This window comes from Mustela erminea, chromosome 11 (assembly GCF_009829155.1).
Source record: "Mustela erminea isolate mMusErm1 chromosome 11, mMusErm1.Pri, whole genome shotgun sequence".
Taxonomy (NCBI): Eukaryota; Metazoa; Chordata; class Mammalia; order Carnivora; family Mustelidae; genus Mustela; species Mustela erminea.
In genome coordinates, this window is record NC_045624.1 from 105,527,545 (window position 1) to 105,553,788 (window position 26,244).

Here is a 26,244-nt window from a genome sequence, read left to right on the forward strand (position 1 = left end):
TTTTAACAAGGTTGGGCTTGAACAAGAGAGCAAGGGCGGGGGCGGGGGGGGGGGGAGTCTGTGAGGGCCTGAGAAGCTTAAAGTGAGCTGGAAGGAGCCCCCACCCAGCAGAGAGAGGCAAGGGAACGACCAGGGAGGTGGGACTCAGCGAGGGGGCTTACAGGTCTAGCTACTGTTGCTCAGCGGCATGGGGGGCAGGGTAGGGGGCAGTGTCTGAGTCAAAGGGCAGTTTGGAGTCTTATAACTATCAGACTCTATCTTATCTCTGTATCACAGACGTGGGGGGAGCTGTGCCTTGCAAGGTATGTGAAGCAGGCAGGCTCTAAATGGCTAAAAATCTGCTGGTTAGAGCTACTTTGTAAATAAGGGGATATGTAAAAATTTGAGTTTTGCCCTGGGAATGGGGGAGTGCTGTTGGGTCTCAGCCCACAGTGAAGGAATGAACAGCCTAGGGACTGATACATGGAGGCCATCTTTGGCTCATTTATGTAAGATGCGGGCTGCAGGAGTCTAGAAAGTTCTGCTGGCAGCCTTTCCTTTGCACATGACCTTGTCTCAGGATCCTCTCAAAGAGTGAATGCGGGCGTCTTGTGTTGGGTGTTTTCCACCCTTGGAGGACTCCGAAGACTGCCATTCAAGATCCTTTAAGATCTGGCCCCAGCTGGCTGCTATACCAGTGGCTAAGTATCCTAATGGCGCAATAAGGAGACAGTCTCCTTAGAACAACTTTCTTCACATCATTATCCCATTCGGAAGCCACAGTGGCTCCCTACCGTCCATTCTGTCCCACAGACTAGGTGTGCTCAAACAACAGAACTTTATGGTGTCACAGTTCTGGAAGCTAGAGTTCCGAAATCAAGGTGTCATGGGCCCTCTCTCAGGAGGCGCTAGGAGAGGAATCCTCTCGCCTCTTCCAGCTTCTGCTGCTTGCTGACATTCCCTGAGTTCCTTGGCTTGTAGAGGGATGTCTGCCCGCCCGCATCATGTGCTGTCTTCTCCCTACGTGTCTCCCAGTGTCTGTGTCTCTCTGTCTTCTTACAAGGCCATGGGTCATGTTGGATTAGGGCCCATCCTTGATGACCATCTTAACCTTTGCAGATTGTATCTGCAAAGATCTTATTTCCAAATGAGGTCATACTCACAGACATGGGGATTAGGACTTCAACATATCTTTTTGAGGGACATAATTCAATCCATAATACGAGGTGACTAACCTCCTGTTCAGTGACTGTGATAGAAATATGCAAGAGCTAGGCATCTGGGTGGCTCAGTCGGTGAAGCATCTGCCTTCTGCTCAGGTCATGATCTCAGGGTCCTGGGATCGAGTCTCACATTGGGGTCTGTGCTCAGTGCAGAGTCTGCTTGTCCCTCTCACTCTCCTCCTGCCCGCGCTCTCTCTCTCAAATAAGTAAAATCTTTAAAAGAAAAGAAGTATGCAAGAGTGTCCCTAGCCCGCCCTTAGGAAACAGCTTGTGGGTTCCCTTGTTTTGTCACTGTCTCTTCCTCTGTCTTGCCACCCAGAACTTGAACTCCGATGCTGAGACCATTGCAGATGAAGCAGCAGTGCAGAGGAGCCTGGGTTCCGCATAGTGGGGAGCACACCTCCAACCCTGGACATTCAACCTGGGCTTTTACTTTAAAGAGAAGTAAATTTCAGGGGCATCTGGGTGGCTCAGTCGGTCTGCCTTTGGCTCAGGTCATGATCTCAGGGTCCCAGATTTGAGCCCCACATTCGGCTCCCTGTTCAACGGGGCAGCCTGCTTCTCCCTCTGCACCCCCATCCTGCTCTTGTGCTCTCATGCTCGCTCTCTCTCAAATAAATAAAATCTTAAAAAATAAATAAATAAATTTCAGTGCTCACTTTGATATACTAAAATTTGGAAATGATACAGAGATTAGCATGGCGTCCGAGCCAGGATGACTTGCAAATTCGTGAAGTGTTCTGTATTCTTACAGATGGGTCTAGAAGATATCATGGGGTCCTGCTTAGTGAAATAATCCAGTGGGAGAAAGACAAATGCCATATGACTTCGCTCATATGTGGAATTTAAGAAACAAAACAAATAAGCAAAGGGAAAAACAAAACAAAAACAAAAACAAAAACAAAAACAAAACCCGGAGAGAAGAACCAAGGACCTGAGTCTTAACTGTGGAGAATAGTCTGATGGTTACCAGGGGGAGGGGTGGGGGAGGGCAGAGGAGGCAGGTGACCGGGACTGAGGAGTGCACCTGTCAGTGATGGAGAGGGGAAGGATGTATGGAAACGCTGGATCACTATGTTGTACACCTGAAACCAGTGTAACACTGTATGTTAACTACACTGGAATTAAATTTTTTTTTTTTTAAGAAATTTCAAAGTGTATAAATACTTTACTGTGGAGATTCTACCCATAGCAGCTGACTCCTGTTCCTTTACTAGTGCACTTTGTGCCGTCCTGGGCTTGGGATTTCACTGTGGGGATTGGTTCCCCCTGAGTTACCACAGGGAAGTGAGCACAGGCCCTTTGGCTTTCAGATTTTCCAACTAACTTGGGTTTCTGTCACTTCCTCCCCTTCGCGGGGGCTCACCAGTGCCTCATCTCTCTCTGCTCCTCTGAATTTTTTCTCCTTTCCTCAGTTCAGAGAATCTCCTAAGGCAGGAAAAAAATTACTCCTTTGCATTCACCCAAATCTATGATTTCTGCCATAAACAGACGCTCTGAGTCCCTTGGGGCTTTGACTTTTGAAACTCAAAACCTTTCTCTCTTATCCTGTTGTCTCAAGATGTAATCTGAAAGCCAGAACTCCGGAATGGACATTTTTGTGTGGCTGTACCCTTCCTTTCCCTGGGGTTGAGAGTATAGAATGCCACAGCTTATGCCCTCACAGGGGAAAGGTCATGAAGGCTCACAAATGACCAGGAATGAGGACAGGCTGGCTAATTTATCAAATATGAGCCTGCCCCACGAGCATTCACCTCTATGTGGTGTCCGACAATGACAGTACTGGACGGTGTCTTTAAGAATCTACCCCCAGGGGCACCCGAGTGGCTCAGTCCATGAAGCATCTGCCTTCGGCTCAGGTCATGATCCGGGGTTCTGGGTTTGAGCCTCACAGGAGGCTCCCTGCTCAGTGGAAATTTTGTTCCTCCTTCTGCCTCTCCCCCTGCTTGTGCTCTGTCCGGGAAAAAACGTAAGCTGGTACATAGGATGGCCTCTGGGGATCCAAGGTGGGAAGTCGACTTGCTTTTCGCTGTACAACTTTTGCTCTTTGGGGTTTATGCTTTCTAAGTGCAGGTGTTACCCATTGATCTGGAACGGGCACGAACTTCGGAAATGAGCGGATGAGCCCAGAACCCAGGTCGGGGTGGTGGGGGAGGGGCTGGACAAATTGAAAACTTAGCTCTTGGCTGGGTTTGCCAATGCTGTTGCCAACCAAACTCAGATAGACCTGCAGCAAGAGAAGCCCATAACTCAAGAGACAAGGTTTTTGGAAAAGAGAAAGGGAGACACTTATTTCAAGTGCTGGCAGCTGGTACAGGTGTGACAGAACAGGCAGAGAGCCAGTGATCCTACGTGAGGTTGGGGGTGGGGATTGTTCAGCATGTGATCGTGGGCGCGGCGGTGGGGGCACCTGTGGGGGTGGTCTTCTAAGGCGTTTCATTGCTCTCGGGGCTTTCCCAACCTGGCAATTGGAATGTTCCAGTCATTGCAAAACATTTTCCATGCCTCAAGAAGTTGCAATGAGAAATGAGAACCATGGGTTTCAGTGACAGCATGAGTTGAGCTGTCTTGTCTCTTGTCTGTTTCTGATTTTAATGGTTGGGGTCTATAGTTGAGCAAGAGGGCTTGCTCACTCTAATGTAGAGACAATAAATTGACAGTCGCTTAGATAAGCCCCAAACTGGATATTGACTTGACTGAAACCTCCTGGGGATGGATAACTCTTGTCCTCTACTGAAGGTCTTCATAAAAAACATCCCTCAGAAGCTCACCACTGAGGGCGATGTAAGAAGGACATTGAGGGTGCTGTGAAATCGGAAAGCAAGAAAAACAAGAGCAAAATCTGATTTAACTGTTCTGGCGTGGAACTGGCTGTGGCAGATGTTTTAAAAGCTCTAATGTGTAGCCGTAGTTGAGACCCGCTAGGACTGAGAGGGAACAACTTAAGATCTTCATCCAGAAGGTGTTTCTCTTGTTTTGGGCAAGGCACTGAGGCGGGGGGGTGGGGTAGGGTGGGGGGAATTCAAAAGTAAGACTTGATCTCCAACTTCAGATGTCTCTTGGAGCTGGAAGTTGCTCTGTTTCTTATTGAAGATGTTTCTGGAAAGAGCCTATCCCCTACTCCCTGTCTACTTCTAGCGTCATTATGTAAGAGCTGGGGCTGGGGCTGGGTTTGCTCGTTGAGAGCTGAACTGAAGCATTGTGTCAGCCTCAGAAGAAACAGAGCTTTGTGTCACCTGGAGCCCTTGAGGGCAGCTGGCCCTTCCAGGCACTTCTGGGAGAATTCCACATTCCAGATCACATACTCAGGCCTGGGGAACCCCAGGGTGGGGGTGGAGGGCATCCCATGGCTTGCAGAGCCACAGATCCAAGTTTTGCTCTAGAAAAGACTTTCCGGTTGCCAGCCCTTGGACAAACTAACTATATATATTTTTTGCCATCTTGATAAAGGAGTCATGTAACCTTTTTCAAACTGTAGCAATGAATGGGGGTGCCTGGGTGGCTCAGTGGGTTAGGCCTCTGCCTTTGGCTCCGGTCATGGTCTCAGGGTTCTGGGAGGTTCAGAGACCCCTCATCGGGCTCTCTGCTCAGCGGGGAGCCTGCTTCCCTCCCTCTCTGCCTACTTGTGATGTCTGTCTGTCAAATAAATAAATAAAATCTTTATAAAAAAACCTGTAGCAATGGAGAAATCATCATTTCTCAGAAGAGAGAGCATTCCAAGTTTGGAAAATTCTATTTAATCTTACATTTTTTATCTTGAAATAATTATTGGCTGTCAGGATGCCGCACAATTAGTACAGAGTCCTGTGTCCCCTTCACCTCTCTCCCCCCACCAGTGACCTCTTATCTGGGGGTAAGACAGTTTCAAAATCAGGAGATTGACATTGGCACAAGAGTGTTCTATTTCCTTTGCCTTTGGAGGCATGTCTTGAAAGAAGTTGTTGTGGCTGATGTTGAAGAGGTTACTACTGCCTATGTTGTCCCCTAAGATTTTGATAGATTCCTGCCTCATGTTGAGGTCTTTCATCCATTTCAAGTTTATCATTGTGTACGGTGTAAAAGAATGGTCAAGTTTCATCCTTCTACACATAGCTGTCCAATTTTCCCAGCACCATTTATTGAAGAGACTGTCTTTTTTCCAAAACTGGATTTTTTTTCCTGCTTTGTCAAAGATTATTTGACCACAAAGAGTTGCGGGTCCATATCTGGGCTCTCTAATCTGTTCCATTGGTCTATGTGTCTGTTTTTGTGCCAGCACCATGCTGTTTTGGTGATCACAGCTTTGTAGTAAAGCTTGAAATCAGGCAACATGATGCTCCCAGTTTTGTTTTTCTTTTTCAACACTTCCTTAGCAATTAGGGGTCTTTTCTGGTTCCATACAAATTTTAGGATTGTTTGTTTCAGCACTTCGAAAAATGCCAGTGGAATTTTGATCGGGATGGCATTGAAAGTATAGATGGCTCTGGGTAGTATAGACATTTTTTTTTTTTTAAAGATTTTATTTATTTACTCGAGAGAGAGACAGTGAGAGAGAGCATGAACGAGGAGAAGGTCAGAGAGAGAAGCAGACTCCCCATGGAGCTGGGAGTCCGATGCGGGACTCGATCCCTGGACTCCAGGATCATGACCTGAGCCGAAGGCAGTTGTCCAACCAACTGAGCCACCCAGGCGTCCCTAGTATAGACATTTTAATGGTGTTTATTCTTTGGATCCATGAGCATGGAATGCTCTTCCATCTTTTCGTATCTTCTTCAATTTCTTTCATAAGTGTTCTGTAGTTCCTCAAGTTCAGATCCTTTACCTCTTTGGTTAGGTTTATTTCTTTCAAGACGTGTCTCCAAAGGCAAAGGAAACAAAAGTGAAAATGAACTTTTGGGACTTCATCAAGATCAAAATCTTCTGTACGTCAAAGGAAGCAGTCAACAAAAAAAAGAGGCAACCCACGGAATGGGGGAAGATATTGGCAAATGACACTACAGACAAAGGGCTGATATCCAAGATTTATAAAAAAAACTTCTCAAACTCAACACACACAAAACAAATAATCATGTCAAAAAATGGGCAGAAGACATGAACAGACACTTCTCCAAAGAAGACAACAAATGGCTAACAGACACATGAGAAAATGTTCATCATCATTAGCCAACTGGGAGATTCAAATAAGAACCACATTGAGATATCACCTTACACTAGTTAGAATGGCCAAAATTAACAAGACAGTAAACAACGTGTGCTGGAGGGGATGTGGAGAAACGGGAACCCTCTTATACTGTTGGTGGGAATGCAAGTTGGTACGGCCACTTTGGAGAACAGTGTGGAGATTCCTTAAGAAATTAAAAATAGAGCTTCCCTATGACCCTGCAATTGCACTACTGGGTATTTACCCCAAAGATACTGATGTGGTGAGGGGCGCCTGGGTGGCTCAGTGAGTTAAGCCACTGCCTTCTGCTCAGGTCATGATCTCAGGGTCCTGGGATCGAGTCCCGCATCGGGCTCCCTGCTCAACAGGGAGCCTGCTTCCCTCTCTCTCTCTCTCTCTGCCTGCCTCTCCGACTACTTGCGATTTCTCTCTGTCAAATAAATAAATAAAATCTAAAAAAAAAAAAAAAAAAGATACTGATGTGGTGAAAAAAGAGCCATCTATACCCCAATGTTCATAGCCCCAATGTTCATAGCAGCAAAGGCCACAGTCACCAAACTGTGGAAAGAACCAAGATGCCCTTCAACGGACAAATGGATAAAGAAGATGTGGTCCATGTATACAATGGAGTATTATGCCTCCACCAGAAAGGATGAATACCCAACTTTTACATCAACATGGATGGGACTGGAAGAGATTATGCTGAGTGAAGTAAGTCAAGCAGAGAAAGTCAATTATCATATGGTTTCACTTACTTGTGAAGCATAAGGAATAACATGGAGGACATTAGGAGAAGGAAAGGAAAAGTGAGTTGGGGGAATTTGGAGGGAGAGATGAACCATGAGAGACTGTGGATTCTGAGAAACAAACTGAGGGTTTTGGAGGGGAGGGGATTGGGAGGTTGGGTGAGCCTGGTGGTAAGTATTGAGGAGGGCACGTGTTGCCTGGAGCACTGGGTGTGGCACATAAACAATGAATCTTGGAACGCTGAAAAAAATAAGATTAAAAAAAAAAAGAGTGATCTAGGCTACAGGTCTTATTTACACTTCATCTTTTTTGTTGTTGTTGTTTAAGATTTTATTTATTTGTGGGGTGCCTTGGTGGCTCAGTTATTAAGCGTCTGCCTTTGGCTTAGGTAATGATTCTAGGGTCCTGAGATTAAGCCCCACATCAGGCTCCCTGCTCCGTGGGGAGCCTGCTTCTTCCTCTCCCACTCCCCGTGCTGTGTTCCCTCTCTTGCTGTGTCTCTCTTTGTTGAATAAATAAATAAAATCTTTTTTAAAAAGGGGGAGCTGCAGAGGGAGAGGCAGAGGCAGGCTCCTCACTGAGCCAAAGGCAGACTCTTTACCAACTGAGCCACCCAGGCATCCCACTTTTCATCACTTTTTAAATTAAAACAAACAAAAAACCTGTATTCATTTGTGTTTGCAACTTGTATGGATCTGCATAGAAATTCCCGCATTTAAGATACAGATCTGTTTCATCACTGAAACAGAACTCCTTCCTTCTGCTTCTTTATGTTCACACCCACCCATTTCTAGATGAGAAGTGTTCTATAAATGGACTGTAAAGTATGCAGTCTTCATTTGAAAGGTGACAGCTTGAGGGATATATAACTCACATACCATTCATTTAAAGTGCACAGTTGAGGGGACTTAATGTAGTAAAAGACGTCGGCAACCATCAGCATAATCAAGTCAAAACCTTTCTGTCACCCCACAAAGAAACTTTCCACCAGTCCTCATGGGCTTCTGATTTCTCCCCAACCCTCATTTCTCCCCAACTACTGATCTGCTTTCTATCTGTAGAGAATCGCCTGTTCTGGACATTTCCTACAAATGAAATAATCTAATATTTTATAGTCTGACTTCTTTCACTGAGGAGGTTGTCATCAAGGTTCATTCCAGCGGTAGCAAGAATCAGGACTTTATTACTTTTTTTGTTTAAAGATTTTATTTATTTATTTGAAATAGAGAGAATGAGAGAGCAGGAGAGGGGGTAGGGCCAGAGGGAGAAGCAGACTCCCCACTGAGCAGGGACCCCCCAATGCGGGACTTGATTCTGGGACTCCAAGATCATGACCTGAGCCGACGGCAGTCTCTTAACCAACTGAGCCACCCAGGTGCCCAGGACTTTATTCATTTTTCCTGCTGACTAATAGTCCGTGGAATGGATGTAGCACCTTTGTTTCTCCGTTTATCCATTGTTTCCACTTTGGTCTACAATGAATTGATTGAATTGGTTGGCTATTTTATTGATTGAATTGATTGGCTCTTACGAATTGATCAATTCTTTCTACTCATGGCTATTATGAGTAATGCTACCAGGAAAATTTACATACAAGCTTCTGTGTGGATCTAGGTTTTTATTTTTTTAGGTTGTACCTAGGCATGGATTGCCAGATTTTACGTAACTCTCTGTGTAACCTTTTCGGGAACTGCTAAGGAAGGATAGTTGGAAGAAAGGCAGGCAAGAACCAGGAACCCCTGCCCTAAGAGGAAACCATCCTTAAAAGGATTTGACACCACCCTGGAAGGAGCCCTCCACCCTTTCCCAGGTGATAGATGATAAAAACCTGACTGGATGCACATGAATGGTAAATCGGATTAAAACAGCCTGCCCACAAGCCCATAAAACCCCCTAGACTTAGAAAATCCAGAGGCAACCAACTGGGTTTGGCTCCCTCTTCTTTGCATTATCGCTCAATAAACGTTGCTTTGCTGCCCACCACTCTTTATCTGGTCTATCTCCTCATTCTTCAGAGCTGCTCGACCACGAACCCCGGACGCTACAGGCAAGGGAATCCTGTAACACTGCCCAGCTGTTCCCCAAGCAGCTGTGCTAGCTCACAGTCTCACCAGTGGTGGATGAGGGCTCCCATCTCTCCACATCCCCCCCTGTGATTGTCTGTCTTTTTGATTCCAGCCATCTTGGGGAGTGAGGAGTAGGATCTCATTGTGGTTTTTCAAAAAAGATTTTATTTTTATTTATTTATTTTTTATTTATGTTTTTATATATTTTATATATTTTTTATATAAAATTTTTATTTTTATATGTTTCTTTATTGATTTGGGAGAGCGAGAGAGCACAAGCAAGGAGGAGAGGGAGAAGCAGGCTCCCCACTGAGCAGGGAGCCTAGTGTGGGGCTTGATCCCAGAATGCTGAAGGCAGATGCTTAACCAACTGAGCCCCCAGATGCCCCTAAAGATTTTATTTTTAAGGAACCTTTACCCCCAACATGGGGCTCGAACTCACAACTTTGAGATCAAGGGTCACACACTCCACCGACCGAGCCAGCCAGGCGCCCCTCACTGTGGTTTTGATTTGACTTTTTCTAATGACTAGAGACATTGACCATCATTTCATATGGCCTTTTGCATATCTTCTTTGGAAAAAATGTCTACTTGAATCCTTTGTCCATTTTTATTTTATTTATTTATTTTTAATTTTTTAAAAATTTTTTTTTAAAGATTTTTTTAAATTTATTTGACAGAGAGAAATCACAAGTAGATGGAGAGGCAGGTAGAGAGAGAGAGAGAGAGGGGGAAGCAAGCTCCCTGCTGAGCAGAGAGCCTGATGCGGGACTCGATCCCAGGACTCTGAGATCATGACCTGAGCCGAAGGCAGTGGCTTAACCCACTGAGCCACCCAGGCGCCCCTGTCCATTTTTAAATTGGGTTATTTATCTTCTTATTGTTGTAAGAGTTTTCTCATATAATCTAGATACAAGTCCCTTAGATTTATGGTTTGCAAATATTTTCTTCCATTCTTTATGCTTCCTTGGTGGTATTCTTTGAAGCACAAATAACTTTAATTTTGATGAAGTCCAATTTATCTATATATGTTTCTTTTTTTTTTTTTTTGTCTTTTTTTTTTTTTTTTTTTTTTTTAAAGATTTTATTTATTTATTTGACAGAGAGAGATCACAGGTAGGAAGAGAGGCAGGCAGAGAGAGAGAGGAGGAAGCAGGCTCCCTGCTGAGCAGAGAGCCCGATGCGGGACTCGATCCCAGGACCCTGAGATCATGACCTGAGCCGAAGGCAGCGGCTTAACCCACTGAGCCACCCAGGCGCCCCTTTTTTTTGTCTTTTTTTAAAAAAGATTTTTATTTACTTATTTGAATGAGAGAGAGCATGAGCAGTAGGGAGGGGTACAGGGAGAGGAAGAAGCAGGCTCCCCCCTGAGAAGGCAGCCCCACTCTGGGCTCCATCCCAGGACCCCAGGATCATGCCCTAAGTTTAACCAACTGAGCCACCCAGGCACCCCCTCCTTAGGATTTTCTATATGCAAAATCATGTTGTCTGCAAATGGAGAGGGTTTTTTAGCATGCATTTTTATTTATTTATTTTTAAAGTTTTCTTTATTTGAGGGAGAGAGCATGCATGTATGTGGAGGGTGGCGTGGGGGGCAGGGGGAGAGGGAGAGAGAGAATCTCAAGCAGACTCTGTGCTGACCGCCGAGCCCGTCACGGGGCTGGATCTCCTGATGCTGAGATCACGACCTGAGCTGAAACCGAGAGTCGGACACACTTAACTGACTGTGCCACCCAGGTGCCTGTGTTTTTTAAAATAGACTTTAGGGGTGTCTGGGTGGCTCAGTGGATTAAAGTCTCTGCCTTTAGATTTCATTTATTTATCTGAGAGAGAGAGAATGAGAGAGCAAACATGACAGGGTGAAGGTCAGAGGGAGAAGGAGACCCCCTTCTGAGCAGGGACCCGCCCCTTCCCCCGAAGCAGAGGGACCCCCTCACCGCCCCATGTGAGATTCCATCTGGGGACTCCAGGATCATGACCTGAGCTAGAGAAAGTCGCTCAACCAACTGAGCCATTTTTAGATCAATTTTACGTTCACACCAAAATTAAGAGACATGTACTCCCTGCCCCTACACATGTGTAGCTTCCTTCTTTATCCACATCCCCCAAAGGAGTGTGGGGCACATTTATTACAGTTGGTGAGCCTATACAGACACATTGTTATCACCAGGAATCCATCATTTACATTAGGTGTACATCCTGGCGTTGCACATTCTCTGGACTTGAACAAATTTATAATGACATGTAACCATCATTATGGTATCACATGGGATATTTTCACTGCCCTAAAAATCCTTTGTGCTCTGCCTCCTCTCTAAACCCTAGCAACCACCCGTCTTTTATCTATTTCCATAATTTTGCCTTTTCTGGAGTGTTATTTAGTTGGAGTTATACAATATGGTGTCTTTTCAGGCTCGCTTCTTTCCCTTAGTGGTATGCACTTAATTCTTCAGAATTGAACAACATTCCATTATTAGATATACCACAATTTATTTATCCATTCCCCTACCAAAGGACATCATGGTTGCTTCCATGTTTCCACAATTAAAAATAAAGCTGCTATAAACATCCAAGTTCAGGGGCGCCTGGGTGGCTCAGTGGGTTAAGCCGCTGCCTTCGGCTCAGGTCATGATCTCAGGGTCCTGGGATCGAGCCCCGCATCGGGCTCTCTGCTCAGCAGGGAGCCTGCTTCCCTCTCTCTCTCTCTGCCTGCCTCTCCATCTACTTGTGATTTCTCTCTGTCAAATAAATAAATAAAATCTTAAAAAAACAAAACAAAAAAAACCCATCCAAGTTCAGGTTTTTGTGTAGATGTAAGTTTTCAACTTCTTTGGGTGAATACCAAGGAACACAATTGTTGGATTGTATGGCAAGAATATGTTTAGTTTTCCAAGAACCACCTTGCTGTCCTGTTAAGGGGCTGTTCCATTTCGCATTCCCACCAGCAACAAATGCGGGTTCTTTTTCTCCACATCATCACCAGCATTTGGTGTTGTAAGTGTTTTGGATCTTGGCCATTCTGATAGTGGGTAGTGGGATCTCGGTTGTTCTAATCTGTTAAGGTCTTTGGCCCATTTTTAAATTGAGTTGTTTTCTTATTGTTGAATTTAAAGTGTTCTTTGCGTATTTTTGGATAACTGTTCTTTTAACAGATGTGTCTTCTGCAAATATTTTCTCCCAGTCTGTGACTTGTCTTTTCATTGCATTTTTCTAATGGTTAATGATGCGGAGCATCTTTCATGTGTTTATTTGCCAGCGAGTGTAATACCTGTTTATGCCTTTTGTCTGTTTCTTAGAGTTTGCTTATCACCGTGGAGTTTTGAGAGTTCTTTGTAAATTCTTGATATAAGGCCTTTGTTGGGTATGTGTACTTGTATACTTAAAAAAATTAGTTTCAATCATGTAAGTAGTACATGAATGTATTTTTCTCTCTCTCTCTCTTTTTTTAAATAGGCTTCATGCTCAACACAGGGTTTGAACTCATGACCCTGAAATCAAGATCTGAGCTGAGATCAAGAGTCAGCTACTTGGTGACCAGACACCTGGTTGGCTCAGTCAATTAAGCGTCTGCCTTCAGCTCAGTTCATGATCCTGGAGTCCTGGGATCAGGTCCCTGATCTGGCTTCTCGCTCAGCAGGGAGTCTTCTTCTCCCTCTGCCTGCCTCTCCCTGTGCTTGCGTACTCTCTCTCTGTGTTTATCTCTGACAAATAAATAAATCAAATCTTAAAGAAAAGAGGAGATCCTCAACAAACTGAGCCACTCAGATGCCCTACATGGATGTGTTCTTTATTTAAAAATAATAAAGTAAGTTTGATAAAGTTTCAGCCCCCAAATCCATTCCTTTCCCACCATCCTCCCGGGGATAACCACAATTATGTATTTGAGGTATAGCACCTAGAGTTTTTAGAAATACTCTTCTCAAGATACACAGACTCACAATGGATATAGTGCTGTTTTGTATATGGGTTTTACAAAAAACTTACACTGTTTGTATTGCAGTGCAAGATACATTTTTGAATGAGGGATTTTTTCTTCTATTTTTATTTTTTTTAATATTTTATTTATTTATTGGACAAACAGAGATCACAAGTAGGCAAAGAGGCAGGCAGAGAGAGGAGGAAGCAAGCTCCCTGCTAAGCAAGAAGCCCGATGTGGGGCTCGATCCCAGAACCCTGGGATCATGACCTGAGCCGAAGACAGAGGCTTTAACCCACTGAGCCACCCCAGGTGCCCTTGAATGAGGGATATTTTAGTGAGCTTCTTAATGCTGATAGATATCTCTGGTCTGTTCCTTCACACTGTCATAAAAAGCCTTGCATTGTGTGACTTATTTATGTTTAGTCACACCTCTGCTCCTAGACATCCACGTGGGTCCCAATGGGTCTCCAGCAAACAGTGCTGCAGTGAACCGCCCTGTACAGGGCTCTGGGCACACGTGTGAGTGTTCCTTTAGCACAATACAGAGAAAGGAAGCGTTGAGAACATTAAGGTATTATATACATATATATATTTATATACACACATATGTATACACACACACACACATATATTAAGATTGTATTTATTTTAGAGAGGGAGGGGGAGAGAGAGAGAGAATGAGAGACGGGGCTGAGGGAGAGAGAGAATCACAAGCAGATTCCACGCTGAGTGCGGAGCCCGACGCGGGGCTGGATCCCATGACTCTGAGATCAGGACCTGAGTTGAAATCAAGAGTTGGACGCTGAACTGACTGAGCCATCCAGGCACCCTGTGCTTTTTATATTTTAATAGATCCTGCCAAATCACCTTCCGAGATGTTTTCCCACACCTTAGCCGAGAACCACATGCCTTTTGAATGTAAGACCCTCTATTTCGTATGTCGATTGCCTACCAGCTGCCAAGATGGGGGCTGTCTGAGGGCAAAGAGGAGTGGGATTCAGACCCATGGCCAGTGAGGGGAAGAGGGAGCTCACACTAGATGGTGCCTTCTCTGCCACGGGGCCCGTGCCCACATGCTTTCAGCTCAACTCTGTTAGGAACTGTCGTCAACTGGAGGGGACAGCGGAGACATGAAGACTAAGTCTGGTGCGGATTCGGGGTTAGAACGTGAAACAGAAAGAGTGGGGACACGGGTGGTATCCCATGAAGTCCGTAGTTAACTGTTGTGTACCAGTGTTAATTATGTCTTGTGACAAGTATGACTGGGCTCTGCTGGGAGAAGGATATACAGGAACGCTCTGTCCAATCTTGGCAACTGGACTGTAAATCTAAAATTATTGTAACACAAAATTTGTAAAATAAAAGACTTGAGCATGCAATAAAATATATGATGTGTGTACCGTATTTGGATCCCAACAGAAACAAACAAACAAACAAAAAAGAGAGTTGGTGGGAGAAAACAGCAAAAATTTGAATATAGACTGGTTTTAAACAGTATTAAGGGATTACTATTAATTTTGTTAGCATGTTTGATGAACAAAAATCATCTTTACCTATTGAAGGTTTATGCTGAAGTATTCACAGGTGAAATGATGTAATAGCGGGAATTTGTTTTAAAATATTCAGAAACAATGGGGAAGCTTGGAGTGTGCAACTCTTGGTCTCGGAGTCGTGAGTTTGAGTCCCATGTTGGGTGTAGATATTACTTAAAGAAGTAAATAAAATAAAAATGGATACATCCCTTTAAAAAAAGTTAAAATATTCACAAACAAAAGAGAAGTACGGGGCGCCTGGGTAACTCAGTGGGTTAAAGCCTCTGCCTTCAGCTTGGGTCATGATCCCAGGGTCCTGGGATCGAGCCCCACATGGGCTCTCTGCTCAGCCGGGAGCCTGCTCCCCCCACTCCCCGCCGCCTGCCTCTCTACTTGTGATCTCTGTCAAATAAATAAATAAAATATTTAAAAACAAAAACAAAAAAGAAGTACTTATGGGTACAGTGATATAATTTCTTGGGGTTACTTTAAAATATTCCAGAAAGAAAAATGTAATTGGCAAAATGTTGCTGCCTAGTGAACCTGGACGGACCATACAGGGTGTCGGTGGGTGTCTGTCCTACTTTCTTCTCTACTCTTATGAATGACGAAGTTTTTCTGTAATAAAAAGTTAAATAGACAACACTGGTCCACAGATAGGATTGACTCTGTGACCCCTCCCCCAACTTTTTCTTCCCATGGGACTTTTCCACGCTTCAATAGCACTTCCTCTGTTGTTTGACGCCGTCCATAGAACCTGTCTCCTCTCTGGTCTGAAGGCTCCTTGTGGCTGTTATATCTGTGGGCCAACTTCATCCAGTCTTGTAAACCCCTGGGGAGCCTTGCTATGTACCAGACCCTGTGCTGCCCTGGGCGATGGGCTGGTAGGGAAAAGCAACATTGTTACTAACTGATTGAATTTATAATCCACGCTGGATCAGATCCTTGGGCATGACACTGAATCGCTTGGCTCTCTGTTTCTGTTGTCCTGACTCCTTCTCTGACTTTATCTGACCTTTCTGCCTCCAGCATATAAATCTTGTGATTACCCTGGGTCCACTGACATAATCCAGGATGATCCCCCATCTCAAGATCCTTGCTTCATCATGCCTGCAAAGCCCCTTTTGCCGCGCAAGGTAGTAACATATTCGCAAATTCTGGGGGCAAGGACAGAGACATCTTTGAGGGGGTGTTTTTGAACCGACTCCCTCTTATTTTTTTGAGTTCTGTGTTTATCCTGAAAAAGACTTGAGAAACCATCTCAGTGAATGAGATGGTTTAAGCAAAGGGAGGACCCAATCAGGTCCGCCCTTTGCCCTGATGGTTGTATCCAGGATGGACTGTGTGGGGGTTAGGAGGGGAGCAAGGGCAGGGTAAGGTGGGAAACTAGGAGGTTGTCGGGTGAAATCCTTTAGTCTGGATAAGAATGGAGGTGGTAAAGATGGAGAAGAATGAAGAATTGTGTTTGATGAATGAATGAATGAATGAATGAACGAACGGTCAGTTTTGGAACAAGAGGAACTTGCTTCCCCACTGTGAGGTTTCCACTGTGAAAGCACAGTGCGCTGCTGAGATGGGCAGCCCTTGACCACCACAGCACGGCTTTCCAAGGCCCATGTGGTTGAATGTTGCACAGACTCGGTTTTTATTAAAAACGGGGCCAGGCACAGTTAGAACCTTCCTCCGCATTAAAAAAACATATGCCTTCTAATAAAAATAGTGTATTCTCTGGGTCCTCTTTGCAACCATCCCAGGAGGTAGGCAGTGACTGCCTGTTTTACAATCAAGAGTCTGGGGTCTGTGGGAGCTCAAGGCCACGGAGAAGTCACGGAGGCCAGACGAGTCAGCTCACCGGGTTCTGGGAGGCTGGGTCTCTCTCGTGCCGTCTCCAGGTCAGGCAGCCTCGACATCACCCCCAAGCTGGAAAGGGGAAGGAACTTTGATGCCAAGACTGCACACCTGATTCTGGTTCTTACCTGACTCGTGGGATCTTGGGCAATGCCCTCCCCCTACCGGCCTGTAAACCCGATGAAATAGTGGTTACCGCCCTTTCTCAGCCAACTCCTAGGACTCTGCTCTTTCCATCGCATCAGACGTCCTTTGCCAAGGTCAATCCGCAGACCCTTGTGTGTGGAACACTCTGCCCTTAGGAGCATTTCCTGTGGGGGTGGGGTGGGGGGCTGGAAGCACCTGAACATGCCAGCTGTTGGGTTTTGTCGGGGCTTTGGGTAAAAGCTGTCTTATTCTTCTAACAGATCAGCCCCTGGCCCCGGCCGCCCCCCAGGAGTGGTGTTCTGCGGAGACAGACTACGGATGGCCCAAACTCCCCGCTCCCCACACCCGGCAGCCCCCAGGCCTCTGTCCGCAGCAGCTGTGTGCAGGGCTGCTGGAGCGCAGGGCCAGGAGGACGTTACTCTGCAGCCAGGAGACTCTGGATGAAACTGCTGGCCATCCCTAAGGCAGGCTGCTCCTTCCCGAGGTTCCGGAAAAAGCACAGTGAGGCCTGAGTCCGCGGTGGAGCACTGCACAAAGCTTTCCCTCGGGCACTTGGCCTTTCTTTTACCAACCAGGCTGTCCACACAAAGGGCCTCTTGGCCACTGGCTCCCAGCCAGGCCATCAGCGCTGAAGCGGCTGCCACCACCGTGGGGACACCTGGGGCACATCCCACCTTGTTCCCGGCTACCCAACAATTCGTTCTTGTCTCCACTCTGCTCCTCCTGCACTGTGCAGCGTAGAAGGGCATGGGGTCCCCCCCGCTGTGCTTCCTTTGCCGGCAGGTAGTTGCTAGCCTTGTGGCCCTGGGCGTTACTGGTCCTAATGAACATTAAATTTAACTACATGTACACAATATCTGGCACATAAGATGTATTGTCATTATTATTATTTTTAAGTAGGTTCCATACCCAATGCGGGGCTCAAACTCACGAACCTGAGATCAAGACCTGAGCTGAGATCGAGTCTGACACTCATAGACTGAGTCGCCACTCAGGTGCGACTTCTTAGGATTGTTTCCCATGTTGGCAATCATAAGAAATAGGGAGTTGTCCAGCCCAGAGTAAGTAGACCTAATTTTTTTTTTATACTTACCCTCTTTCTGCATGGGGTACAGAGGTCCTTTCTTCAGTGTGACTCCCTAATCGCCCCAACCCGTTTGTCCTTTCCCTGTTCTATTCCCAGCAGCACCCACAAATATGGCCTGAAAAGGAAAGGCACGAACGAAGGCCTCTAGTGACCAGCCATTCTTGCTGTTGGCTGAAGGAGACTTACAACACTGGATTCAGTCAAAAGGGTTATTTTTAAAACTTTGCAGGAACTTTTCGTAAATGGTTTGACGGTTTTACTCTAATGGTGGTAACATAAGGTTGCCAAGTATTAACTTTTATGGCCCTGTTGCACAATTTTGAGACATGGCATTCTGATTTAGTTTAAGACTGGAACTTTAACCTTTGTTGGTATGTAATATTTAACAGCATACCCCATATTGGTGTTAAAAACAGGTCCAGGGACTCATTTGGTCAAGCATTTGACTCTTGGTTTCAGCTCAAGTCATGATCTCAGGTGATGGGATTGAGCCCCGAGTTGGGCTCCAAGCTCAGTGGAGGTCCCCTTCTCTCCTCTTGCAACCCCCCCACCCCACTCATGCACCCTCACTCTCTCCCCGCCAAATAAAATCTTTTAAAAAAAATGGGTCCAGTGAGGTTAAAACTATGCCAACTAAAACTCAAATGTGCTCATTCTGGCACTGTTTATGAATTAAGAAATTAAAATCAACTGGCTTTTGAAAAGGTAGTGCTCAGTCAAAATTGGGCCAGATCATTCCTACCCCCCAGGCTCTTTGATAGTTACCACCACCATTTCCCACCAGACATCTGATGTGAGGGAGAATGAAAGGCCTGAGGCCCGTGAGATGGTAGCAGCGTGGTGACTCCTGTCACAATTTGGAAATAAATGATCTGTGGGGATCATTCTGATTAGAACATGAATACAAAGCCATCCCCTGGTCACTCTGGACATCAGCGGTACTCAGAAAGTACTGCACACAATGTGACTTTCATGACCACATAAGGGAATCTCCCTTGTAATTATGCTCACGGGACTCTCCCACAGAGCACCGAGGCTACGGTCACTGAGGGAATCTGGTGTTACCCAAAAGCAAGCCCTAAACTGAGAGTTCAAGAGATTTAGTTTTTTTTTTTTTTTAAGGTTTTATTTTTTAATTTTTTTTTTAATTTTTTTTTTTAAATGTGGTTTACTCTGAAACTTTATGGTTCCACTTTTTAAAAAAAAATATTTTATTTATTTATTTGACAGAGAGAGATCACGAGTAGACAGAGAGGCAGGCAGAGAGAGAGAGAGAGAGAGAGAGAGAGAAGCAGGCTCCCCGCTGAGCAGAGAGCCCGATACAGGGCTCGATCCCAGGTCCCTGAGATCATGACCTGAGCTGAAGGCAGAGGCTTAAAGCCCTGAGCCACCCAGGTGTCCCAGGGGTTTCTTTATTTGACAGAGAGATAAAGTGCGCAAGTAGGGGGGAGCAGCAGGCTACCCGCTGAGCAAAGAACTGGACACGGGGCTTGAACCCTGGATCATGACCCAAGCCAAAGGCAGATGCTTAACCGACTGAGCCACCCAGGTGCCTGGAGACTTAGTGGTTTTATTTATTTACATATTTTTAAATATTTTATTTATTTTAGAGAGAGCGAAAGCAATCATAGAGGCAGAGGGAGAGGCTGACTCGCTGTGGAGCGGACAGCCCGATGCATGGCTCGATCCCAGGACCCCGAGCTCATGACCCATGCAGAAGGTAGACGCTCAACTGAATGAGGCACCTGGGTGCCCTGAGATTTAGCGGTTTTAAAATCTCCTGTAAAGCTGCAGAGGTTAAGTCTGAATGTTACATATTACATATATACATATAGTAAACATCAAGTAACACCACAAGCATTTAAAAAAAGGAAGTTTATTGGTCTTTAAATGGCTCAATTTTGCAAATAAACCAGTCGGGTAGTGGCATCAGCCTAAGACATGTGATGCATCTTTGTCAGTTGGCTTCATAGCACCTCAGTACCCAGGAGAGGAAAGGTCTAAAGCAAAGTCACAATGTTAGTGGTTAGGACCCCTGGTTAGATGAGACTGCAGTGAGTACACACGGAGATCGCTGGGCCCGTGGGGCGCCTGTCACACGGGTGACTTTAATTCTGCACATGGCATAGCCTATGAAAAATATGAAATGAAAGATGTACATCTCCAACCCTTTAAGGACCAATATTTAACAGGACAAGCCAGATGGAGTATCTAAAGAGCTGAGTTCCTAAAAAGCCTATTTTTGTTAACTTTACGTACACACCTGTTACCTGGAATGCCTGAACACATCTTGGACTTGTTGAAATTAGGACTGAGCCAAAAGAAAGACGAACTTTGTTGAATCAACTGTCTTAGACCCATTCCGAAGAAGAAACGAAAACTCTGGACAGCAGTGTATTTCCTGTTGAAATTATGTTCCCAGATAGCATGCTAGATTTCTTCCAGGGGACGCACCACACAACAGTGACACAAGCTCATGTCTGGCCTGCGTCTGCCACACACGCTTCCTGCACTACACTCGGGGCTGACAGCCTGGTGTTAACGTCAGGACAGTGTGGCTCTGGTGCTCTTCGTGATGACTCCTGAAAACTCTCCCAGAGCCCAGCTGTCACCTCCTGAGCCCGGCTGGCCAGCACGCGCGCCTTCCCCAGGTGTTCCAGGGCAAAATGCGTTAGCACTAATGACGTTCTTCCCGTCCAGAGAGACCAACAACTTAACACATGCTCACCACTTGCAGAAAGGGATTTCCGCGGAACGGCATTTTAAAGAAAAAGAGGGATCACTGAAACGTGACTGCGCTGAATCCTCACGGCCTCAAGGTATCTTACAAGCATATGCTGGCCCTTTTTTTGCAAACTACCTTACAGTTAGTCAAAAGTAATCGAGGTGCTCTGGAACCTCACTTTCAAGAACCAGAGTATGGCACACATTGTAAATTTGGACAGATCCTAGCAGACGGTTATTTTTTTTACGAATCTTCTATACAAAAGTTGTACTCCACACCAGGCAAATTTTCTCTCACCAGGACACGCGGGGCGATGGGCCCACGGCACCAGTGAGGACACACCCAGGATGATGTCACCGGGTATTTTTCGGTTTCTAAATTAAGGCATATTCAAAAATTTCCATGTACAAGTTTACACCACTTTTCCACGTTAATCACCAGGTAATTAATGCAGGTTCACAGATGAATCACTCTCAATTGAACTATATGCAACAATCATGCCAACAACTTTTCTTCTATATTTTGCATAACAATGGTTAAAAAAAGTGGTACAGTTTAACTACCATGTTCACAATTGTCATTTTTCAAGGCAGTAGAAGACCAAGACATTTTAAAATGATATAAAATTTCAGCTTTATAATAAACCAGAGGGAGTAGCCTTTCCTCCCATCCCCCCTACCCCATCTCAGCTCTAACAGTTCCAGAAAGACTGCCCTTGAAACACTAGCCCACACGCTACATTCAGGACCGCAATAAATGTAGGCAATTATGAAAGAAGTTGAACTTTGCTTCTTGGTGAAGCCACATTAATTTCTTTTTTTAAAAGTGAATTTGACTTTCAGTGCAGTTCCAATTCATGCTTTTAGTGATACATAACAATTTCCAAATTGTTAAAGTAATTTCAGTCAATTGAGCCTTCAATGGCAATGCTTATAAATTATATTTATTAGTATGGTCAAGATAAGAAAGGAGTTTGGGCTTTGATTATAAAATGCAGCATCTTTCTCTGATTCTCTTGGCTAAACTTTTCCTCTTCTTTTTTCCATTCTTTTCTTTGCTGTCTTCCATCTTTCTGGCTCGAATTTCCCTCATCAGATCAAAAAATACCTAGAAAGAAGAAAACAGGGTAAATAAAGCCAACAGATAACGTGAGCTTGGTACTTCTTGGAACCACAGCAGTACTCCTTGGGAATGAACTAAGAGTAACTACTTAAGTGCTCTTGTTTAGGGAGTACAGGGAGAAGACAGCACAAAACCAAAGTCCCCTTCTCCAGGTATACTGAGAAGGCTGGGACATTTTCTGAGTTACACTTTTCGGTACAATTGTTCACATCATATAACCTAATTTTTCCATCCCAATTTTTAAGATAAAGAAGATAATAGCACTACAGATGACGTGGATTCTGTTGATACAATTGATGAATGTATTTCACCAATTCATATTTAAAGGTAATTTATGTTTAATAAAATTTATATTTAATAACTTATTTGTTTTCAGCTCCGCTTTGAGAAACAAAGCTGAGGAAAATGAGTGCTTCCTTTATCGTTCTGATACGAGGTACTAAGAAAACAATTTTCTTTGTGGCAACATACTTGAGATTTTATCAATTCTGTCTCTTATCCAGAAACTGTCAAGTGAGAGCTATTAGCACAATAACTAAAAAATTACTAGAACAACTCAAAAGTTAAATATTGCTGACAAATGCTGGAGGGCAGACAGACAAGGGTCTAAAAGGACACGGGCTCACATCGTACATAAGTAGTTCCAAGTATGCGTATGATGACCGTATGAAAAAATTTCAGGGTCTACACTCTAAAATTCTGAATTAAAAAAATTCAGTTATTACTTTGGTTTTGTTTATTTTTCTCATAAGCATGAAATAAGAAGTGACACCACACCGACATATTAAGAACTCAGCTGAATATAAAGATTTCAAAAATTCTAGTTGGCCTGTACATTGCGAAGGTGCAAAGTAAACAAATGTATGTTACGTGGTGGCCGGCGTGCCTCTAGCTCTCTGAAGGAAAGGCTAACTGAAAAAGCGAGGTGCTGTAAAGCTCATGCAGAGAGCTTCCTGCAGGAGTTACGTGGGTTTGCCTGCATGTGAAACAGAAACAATGGAAGGATAAACCAAACGCTGCTATTATTTTCAGGATGAAGGGAACAGGGGACACAGAACAGTGAGGCATCTGTGAATATACTTCATGGTACAACTTCAGCTTTGGAACGGTAAATGTTTTACATATTAAAAAATGGAATTAAACACAAAAAAGCAGCTGCTGAAAACTGAAAATCAAACTAAAACACTTTAAGGCGAGCTACACAGAGAGTTGGTGACATAATCAAACAGAGTAGAGAATTCAAGAGACTTTAAAACACGGCATACAGAATATAAATCTCAGAATAGAAGCTAAGAATAAAAATTAAAAAAACCTCAACAAATTAAAAAAAAAAGACAAATCTTGAACTTCACTTTGTAATTTAGCTGTTCACAGCAACGGCGGCATTGCTGACTTGGAACAATCTTGTACAGCGGGTTGCAGGACAGTGTAAGAGAGAAGATACGAACATAAAGTCAAAGAAGCAGAAAGTCCTGAATGCTAAAACTGAATTAGGAGTAACAGTATGCTCTCATGATTTGTTTTCTTTACTACATATTTCCCAGCACTTCAAGGGAGGCCACGAAGCAAAGACAAGGCAACAGCTGTGAGCACATCCATCCTCAGGCTATGGCTGCTAAATACCATTCCTCCCAGGGGAACCATGTTCCTTAGATAAATGGCTGATCCCTGATCTGGAGTAAGAAACAGAAAGTGAGTCAGAAAGCAAGGAAGCTATTTAAAAAAAAAAAAAGGCAAGGAAGTGATTAGAGACTAATGGCTTAAGTCAAAAGGACACAGGACCAACACACAAAGGGGTACAAATGGTTAGAAAAGGGAAAAACTGAGCAGAGAAAACCCACAGAGAATTCAGGAGACTGAAACAGACAGGTGACACAGACGCCAGAGGTCTCTGCCCCCAACTGATGCACCTCGGCTTCCCTGGGGTGATTTCGGAACACCTGCCCTTAGAGTCTACAGCTGGCCTGCCGAGGCAGGAAGCTTCCAAACTAGCTGCATGTAACATCGGAAAATGCCCCTGCAGCCTTCTGATGCAGATATATCACTATGGAATGCACTCCAGAAGAAGGTTCAATTTTTTATTTACGTAAGTTCCATGCCAGGCACTTGATCTCACGACCCTGAAATCATGACCTGAGTGAAAGTCAAGAGGTGGATGCTCAACCGATTGTGCCACCCATGTGCCCGTTATAAAATTTAGAAAGCAAACTACAGAAATGCGTATCTACATACACAGAAATACCGTGTGTGTGTGTGTGTGTGTGTATACACACGTATACATACATTATGTATATACTGTATATATACACTATATATATATTATATATATACACATAAATATACTATATATGCATTGTAAAAGTCCTATGTATACAGGGGAAACACAAGCAAACACAAGTCTTCCCTTAGACTCTATATAGTCTTTAAATGCGGATAAACATCTGGAAAGACACCTGAGTTAGCAGTGGTTACCTCATAGGAAGGGGAGTGAAGTGGAATCTGGGTGAGGAGTGACTCCCTTTTTCTCCTTACTACAAATTTTTCTTTATACAATAAGCATATATCCAGGTTTTTAATGAAAAAAAAAATTAAAAACACAGTGCATTTCTACTAAAATTCTCTCCCCAACATAAACTTGGCTCTTTTCATGTAATAAATCATTCTCTCTGTTTTGACATCTACTTGCTCAACCTCTTCCTATTCCTTCAAGATGTTCCTTAAAAATTAGGAGCAACCTTGGAGTTACGCTTGAAGAGTGAGAGCGTTCAGCTGGAAGGCTGCTAACGAGGTTGTGAGGAAGAACCAGCACCCAGTGAGTCCGTGAGCAGGACTGCCAGGTGTCCTCTGTGACAGGCGTGGCCTCTGTGACGGGCAAGGCCCCTGCTCGACCACTCAGATGGTCATGAAGCTTTTCACAGAGTGGATTCAAAATCTGCCTCTTCGAAACTTCTTCGCAATGGTCTATGTGGAAGCCAGAGGAGGGCACGGCATGAGCCCTTACTGTCTTGTAGGGGAGCTAGGATTTGTTTCCTGTGACAAAACAAGATACTTCCCAATATAATAGAAGGAGACACTCATGACCCCAGGAAACCTGTACGTGGCTCCCACAGAGGGTGACATACACCTGGGGGATACCTCAGGGGCTCCCACCATCGTGTGGAGTAGAAGAGGGAGATGACGTGGGCTCCACAGCCAAGCACACCCAGGGCCACCAGCTGCCATCACAGGCCTTCTGAACTCAACTCAGGTATGTAATCTCTCCACATCTCAGTTTCCTCATCTCAAAAGTGAGCATGAAAAGAGTGCTTCTGCTTTACTGGGTTAAAGATGCATGGCTAGTGCTGGCTATAGTGCCTGCGTCTTATAAACACGACTGAATATGAGCTCTTTTAACTACTAACATTATTTCCTCAGCAGTTTCTATTACTAGAAACTGAGTAAGTTGCAGCAAGTTACTTCTACGTAGCCACTGAGGTGTTTTATGCGGCATGGCACACGCGCCGCTCAGGGTGTAGCAGCACACACAGTGAGAGCGTTAGCTGGAACTTCTACCCTGGTGTACAAGCCGCCACATTTCATCTCGTTTTGCTTTGGAGAGGTGACCGTTGACTACAGACCACATGTTCCCACACCGGCCACAGCAATACTCCCCGCTTTCTTCAGGCATCTTGCCACTCTCCATCAAGAGGTGGAGTCGATTTCCCTCCCTTCTGACCCAGGCTGGGACTCTGGGACTACTCTGGCCAAGAGAACGAAGTTGAAATTAAGGCTGTGTAACTTCCGTGGCCAGGCCAGAGAAGGTGATGTGGTTTCTGCCTGGTTCTTCTTCTCTTGTGACGCTGGCCCTTGGCACTTACCCTGCCTCCCTGCCAGAAGAAAGCCTGAAGGAGGACACCTGGAAGAGGTCACATGGTGAGGAACCGAGGCGTCCCTGGACAACAGCCAGCATGGACTGGCTGAATCAGACATGTGCGAATGGTATTTAGTACCTAAGCCGAGCCGCTTCCCGTTTTCGGACTTGAAGCTTTTCAGCGCAGGCACCAGACATGATGGAGCAGAGACAAACCATCTCCCCCGTGAGCTGTCCAGATTCTTGGCCCAGAGATTAAAGGAGCGTAAGAAATGGTTGTTTTCACCCATAAATTCTGGGGGTACAGTTTGTGTTACACAGCCAGAGCAAGCCCTATGCTTGACAATACAAGCATATGGCAAAAAAATTCACGCCAGCAGATGACAGCACAGGGACTGTTAGAATGACAGCTCTGTGGCTTGGATGGTTACTGGTCACCTCCTCTCACGACTTTCCTCAGTTTAAATAGGCTTTAGAGTGTGCTCTATAGCCTGCTCAAGACGTCAATTAGTAGGAACCCCAAAACACACATAATAATATCCAATGTTGCCTCTCAAAACTCCAAACACATTGAACTTTAAGACATATTTTCATTACCAGTTTAAATACATTTGCCGTAGCTTTAGAGAAAACTGGTATACTAAGTAGAAATCTTGTAACACTCATTTTGTACAGATATCTTGGGCCTATGGGAATCTGACCACATGACCAAAAAAACCTAATTGGCTTAAGACAGTATGACAACATTGTCATCAGGCCCACAGAAACTGAACAGAACAAATCTCTAATTTTTCTTTTTTTAAGGATCCCTAATTTTTTTTTTTTAACTTAATGATTTCTGGATCAGTGTTATAAATCT

The 26,244-nt window shown here is 44.6% G+C and overlaps 1 protein-coding gene and 1 pseudogene across 1 annotated transcript in view; one reads left to right on the top strand and one right to left on the bottom strand.

The window, feature by feature from the left end:
• The first annotated feature begins 1,851 nt into the window (after positions 1–1,851).
• Positions 1,852–1,952, top strand: LOC116569753 (annotated as a pseudogene).
• A 17,596-nt stretch (positions 1,953–19,548) lies between these two features.
• Positions 19,549–26,244, bottom strand: part of RALA (RAS like proto-oncogene A) — a 75,227-nt gene continuing 68,531 nt past the window's right edge. The window contains exon 5 of the mRNA XM_032304240.1: positions 19,549–21,520. Coding sequence (XP_032160131.1) covers positions 21,398–21,520 — 123 coding nt within the window. The 3' untranslated portion in view covers positions 19,549–21,397. The remainder of the gene's footprint in view (positions 21,521–26,244) is intronic.